This window comes from Prosopis cineraria, unplaced genomic scaffold (genome assembly GCF_029017545.1).
Source record: "Prosopis cineraria cultivar Desert tree isolate PC_DT_omini unplaced genomic scaffold, ASM2901754v1 PC847, whole genome shotgun sequence".
Classification (NCBI taxonomy): Eukaryota; Viridiplantae; Streptophyta; class Magnoliopsida; order Fabales; family Fabaceae; genus Prosopis; species Prosopis cineraria.
In genome coordinates this window covers 13,849-19,380 of record NW_026556172.1, presented here as the reverse complement: position 1 = coordinate 19,380, position 5,532 = coordinate 13,849, and the positions used below count along the sequence as shown (strand labels likewise).

The 5,532-nt window shown below is 36.3% G+C and overlaps 1 protein-coding gene across 1 annotated transcript; it reads right to left on the bottom strand.

Annotated features, from left to right (window-relative positions):
* Positions 1-224: 224 nt before the first annotated feature.
* On the bottom strand, positions 225-4,943 carry LOC129298552 (squalene monooxygenase SE1-like). Its single transcript, XM_054936968.1, has 8 exons — positions 4,542-4,943; positions 3,429-3,540; positions 3,182-3,356; positions 2,836-3,004; positions 2,282-2,500; positions 1,886-2,161; positions 943-1,221; positions 225-643 (listed from the first exon to the last, which is right to left on the bottom strand). The coding sequence occupies exons 1-8, from the start codon at positions 4,773-4,775 to the stop codon at positions 524-526; spliced, it is 1,584 nt and encodes a 527-aa protein (XP_054792943.1). The 5' UTR covers positions 4,776-4,943; the 3' UTR covers positions 225-523.
* Positions 4,944-5,532: the final 589 nt, after the last annotated feature.

Below are 5,532 nucleotides of genomic sequence, written 5' to 3'. Positions count from 1 at the left end.
TCCATACGAAACCTTTGAAATTTGGTTGCTTGTGATCCAGAATCCATTTCTCCTCCAGAGTCAAAACCTTACCCTCCAAACAACGTTAAAAAATAAGTGCGCAATTGTTCCAATCCCACCCTTTCAATTACTATCATCCATTTTATAACCATCAATCACCGCATCAATTGTTCTCCACTAACCTTCCGTAGTTTTATGAACACAGATAAGCCATAACAGCAGCCTAAAACATCATCTAGCACAGGCTATGAAGGATGAAGCATAGTATTATAATATTGTCTGCAAATCTTACAATTGGAATATAGGCTCATGGAACTTTCTTTTTTAACAACTCACAGAACAAAATACAAATGAAGCAGCAAGTGTCCACAGTTCTTGCTCTTAATCAGACCTGGGGGAAGAAATATGGAACTGCAACTAATTTCTTTTCCCCCTTCCAAACAATCAAAGAAAGAAAGAGAGCTACAGCAGAAACTATATGTAGGAACTAACTTGAAAATTTCTCTCCATTCTATATGTGGTTTCAGCTTGATTCATGTAAATCAACAGGAGGACTTCTGTAATATGCCGGCACTGTCACCGGAAAGAACATCTGCCTTATTCCTTCGGCCTTGATAATGGGGAATATGATTCCTGATGCACCCTGAAAATGTAGCCCAAAAAATGTATATATATCATAATCTGCTGTGGATTAAGCAGTGAAGTCTGAAATGTAAATTAAAGTTATCCAAATGAGAAACTCAAAAAGACAAATTATTGAGTAGACCAGTGGAGCAAAGCAACTATGAACAGACATGTAAAACAGCAAAGATGTCAGACACATCAACCTCACTGTCCAATGAGATTCACCTACAACGTAATTGAATGATTCATTCATGTTTGCCTTTCCTTTTTTAGTTTATTGAATCAACCTAAAAAATTTGTCAACTAAAAATTACTCACTGAAATCAATCTAGCTCCAATCCACACGCGCTTTGGAGAAGGAAATGGGATTAGCAAACGGCCAACGCCATAGATAGCCACCGCAAAGAAGTGGAGAACCAAGCTCAGTGGGCGAGGGTTTAAACCAGAGAGTAAAGATATTGGTCCATTTGAGAAAATGCCTCCAAGGCTGAGATAATCAAAACATGCTTGGCGCATTTCCTTCCTCGCTGGATCAGGGGATGCACAAAATACCTTGTACAATGCGCCTGCCAATGTGTTTATGGTAGAAGCCACTGGCTGCAAACAAAATCATCCAGTACTTGTCAATTTGCTTCAAACCAACCTTCATTAAAACTACGAAACACTGGCTACATAAAAATAGGCCATAGCTCTTACCACCAAAAAAAAAAAAAACAACGAAAGAAAAAGGGTCATAGCCATATTTAGCACTTGTATTACATGACTCGGAACATTTAAACAAGATCCATATTTTTAGTGTCCCTGTCAAATCTATGTCATATCTTGTGCCTATGTCCAAGTATAGCAATGGAACTAAATACAAGAGATGGTTTACAACCATGGAAACAGTTATCTGACAGCTTAATATCATATTTACCTCGCATAATTGTTGGTCTCCTTGTGGTATTTGGAGAGTGAAAAAACTAAGAATGATTTTTATTTAATTTTATTTTTCTACATGAGCATATCATATTATATAGTGTTGCAGAGCCATGTTTGGCGTATCTATTATCTGACTATCTGTGCCATGCTTCTAAGCATTGGAACAAGTCCCAAACAACGCATTGGTAGCCACAAAATATGGTTTACTTAAACACTAATATTAAAGAAACAGTCATCCAGAAGCTTCATATCATATTTACTTTGCAATAAGGTGTTTTTCTGTGCCATGTTATGCCTTGTGAGTGAAACCAAGAAGGATTCTTATCTATATCACTTTTACCTTGCGCAGAGTGTAGAATGATTCAAGATACTTGCAAAGAGCAGAAGCATCATGCAAGTTACGAAGTGGTTTAAGGAGATTCCTCAGCACAACAATGTCAGACAGTGCTACAGTCATTCCTCCTCCCGTTAAAGGGTGACGCATATTAAATGCATCTCCCATCAGAAGGGCGCCAGGTGTGGGATAAGGATAGGCAGGCATGCTTCTGTTTGGCATGGTTCTTATCTTACCCTTATCAATGGCTGCTAGAAAAGAATTATACAGCTCTGGTGGAACCTGAAACCATACAATGTCCTTTATTGCATAAAGGTTATCTAGCAAATAGCTTGAATCTCTAAGAATGTTCATCGTTTAAAACAACTGATAATAAAGAAGAGTGAGCTATGATATTGGCACCTGAGGAGCTACGACAGATTTCAAATATGTGGCCATTTCACCATTGGCAATAGAAGGTACTTTTTGGCCAGGCACATCAACCAAACAGCGAATCTCAGTGCTGCTGATGGGATAGAATAAAATGGGTGAAGGATCGCCTAAGATAACATGCCCATGATTTGAATATGGAAGATCGCAATTCTCCAGGGCAAGACCGACAAAATGAGATGGTACATCAACCTGGGGAAATAGTTATGTCAATTAAGCAACAAAGGGGCTGGTCAAAAACAATTAAGCGGTCAAAAAACAATTAAGCAACAAAGGGCGATAAATATTGCAATACAAAGAGTGAAAATCAATAATGAAGCACAAAAAACTTCAAAAAAATAAAATAAAATCGAGTTGTGTCTATCTTCAACGTGTATCTGACCATTCATATTAGACACATCATAACTCTTCAAGGTTTCATAAATTCAATTCATATTTTATAGAGCTCTGTCCATTTTTTGTTTTAGCATCTGTACTTGGAAGATAAACATCTCTGTATGACCGGGAAAGAAGCCAAGTATATTTACCTTTGGGTTGCAAAGAGAACGCCTCAAGTTGGAAAAGCAACCATCACAGACTATGGTGAGGGGAGCCTTCGCTGTGAGCTCTTGTCCATCCTTGGTTTTGTAGTGCACCCCTTTGACGATTCCATTTTCTTCAATCAGAGATGTAACTGTTCCTTGTTCTAATTTCACGCTGCAGAAATATTGGAGATAACATGATGTGAATGAAGAATTTCGGTCACCCAAAAAAATGAAGGATTTCAAAACAACTTAAAATATATATATTTTGAACTCCACAGTAATTCTCAAAGTTTTAGAAACAGAAACAGTTAAACGAAAAAAGAAGTCTGAAGTGAAAAGAAAAAAGTACTTTGAGAAAAATGCAGCCTTTTCTCGCATTCTCTGTATGAAACGCCCATGGTGAAAGCTCCTCCCAGAAACATCAGAGTCAAATTTTTCCAAAGGATATGATAGTTTGGTATTTTTCCCATCCTTATAGAGAGCATAGCCATAGACCCTCTGAGCGTCAATTTTCTCCACACAATCTGTCACAACTTAGTAACATTATTCATCTGCCAAAAGATCTAAATTACCAAGATCTTTCAGATTTTGCTTACCCTCAAGACCCAACTCAACTAACTTCAAATACCCTCCAGGCTGTAGCAGTTCACCCACGATTCTATCAGGCTCACTCAAGTCCCTTTCAATAACATGCACTTTTCGTCCATCCTGCAATAAGAAGCATAAAGCAAAATCATTAGCAGCTATCACAGCTCCATGCCTCCATGCAACAGAAGTTCAGGGACACAAAATAATCACACATCTGAACTGAATCTGGATGAAAAATTGCAAAGATTTTGTGAGTCATACTCCGGTTGATTTTTGTTAATTACCTTCTCTTGTGAGTGCCACAGACAGTGTACGAACGAAAGAAATACAAAAATTTTCACTGACTTTGTTGCTTTCTTTGATTGATTGATGGTAAAAGGATTAGAGTTCGGTCGCTATCTGTTACTTCCCTAATCTCGAGGGTCTCACAAACAGATTTTGGAAAGAAAGAAATACCAGACTTCTTACAGATTGTCATGTCATGCTCTGATCGACTGATTTTACAGATTCTAACGAGGCAGCATCTAGGGCAATCCGGTGAGTATAGAGACTTCGGAGAAAAATAAATACAAGACATTTCACAAATTTCTTTTGCTCTTCATCTGATTGATGGTTTAATGGCAAAGAAAAAGTTTCGGCAAAAGTCTGAGAGTGAGAGATTGGTGTTTTTTTTTTTTTTTTTGGTGATTTTCCAAATCCAGTGAGAATACAGATTTGGCTACGAAGAAATACAAGAATTTCACAATTTTTGTTGCTTTCATCGGATGATTGAAAATAAAATGAGAAAGAAAAAGAAAGATAATGACACTAATCATTGACAAAAATAAAAATAAAGCACTAGCTGTGTTTTCTATTTTGTGTATGCCTTTCCTGGTTTGCCCCCGGAAATTCATCGAAAAATACCAGTGAAAAATATTTCTTCTCTTTTCTTTCAAGCCTTTGAAGCTTTCCCTAAAACCCAAAACAAACTATTCACAATTTATCAGCATATTTTCGCTAGGAACATCCAAAACAAGGACAGATGTATGATTTCAAACTTGTACAAATTACAAGCGAGGAAAATCATCATACAGATGGAGGGCATGGGGATCTTATAAGGACAAAATAAGTAACATTCTCACCTTCCCAAGCGTGCAAGCAAGAGCCGCCCCAGCAACACCAGCACCCACGATGATTATTTCTGCATCTCCGGCATCCTCTGGTTCGCATTTTCCATTTTCTGAGATCTGTGCAAACGAGCTACTGTTTATCCCTCTTGAGCCCGAGAATTTCTTCTTCTGGGCAAATCCGCACAGTAAAAATACAATCACCAAACACGAAGCTAGAATCCCTCCCAGAACGAACTGATACTCCATCTACCAGAGATTGTAGCAAATGAGATTTGTGTGAAACAACGAGAAGATGAAGAAAAAAAGGAAAATGAGAAAGGTGGGATCCTCTTCTTCTTCTTCCTCCCTTCGGGAAAGTTGTACGTCAGGTGCGTGCGCGAGTAAAGAGCCTTAACGCATAGCTCCTGCAATCCAATGTGGGGCTTCATCTTATACGGAACCATTGCTTCAAGTCTTCAACAATGTTTGCCAACTTGGAAATAGATCATACATTGATTCAACAGAGAATGACATATAAATCTATTTAATTTTATGAAATATGATAATTATAGTAAGGTTTAAGCTTTGAGATTAAATTTTTATGTACAATTATTTTAATACCACTCTATAATTTAAAAAATTATGATTTTTTTTTGATTATTTTAAATATTGGTGGAATTAAATTTATAAATATTTATATCTAACTTATAAATAATATAAAATTAATTATGGATAATTATTAAAATAATTTTATATAAAAATTTAATATTAAAAAAGTCTTTTAAAACTTAATTGTTATTATCACATTTCACAAATCAAACTATTATTTTTTAATTTTAAAGAGATTTATCTGTCCATTCACATCAATTTTTGTCTTGCAAAAAAAAAAATTCACATCGAATTCAAAAATATTTTTTCATTTTCTTTTTTAGGTAAATTTTCCCTTTCTCTTTTTAATTGAGACACTTGGGATTCACTAACCAACCATAGATTTTCGTTCTCTTGACCATTTTCTCGCGCAATC

What these genes read in the sequence shown, in the direction of transcription:
- LOC129298552 (XM_054936968.1), bottom strand. Translation starts at nt 4,775, where the DNA reads ATGGAGTATCAGTTCGTTCTGGGAGGGATTCTAGCTTCGTGTTTGGTG. An exon ending in AAGGCTGCATTTTTCTCAAA is followed by an intron (nt 3,005 to 3,181) that starts GTACTTTTTTCT and finishes ATATTTCTGCAG; the next exon opens with CGTGAAATTAGAACAAGGAA. An exon ending in AATCTGTCGTAGCTCCTCAG is followed by an intron (nt 2,162 to 2,281) that starts GTGCCAATATCA and finishes GTATGGTTTCAG; the next exon opens with GTTCCACCAGAGCTGTATAA.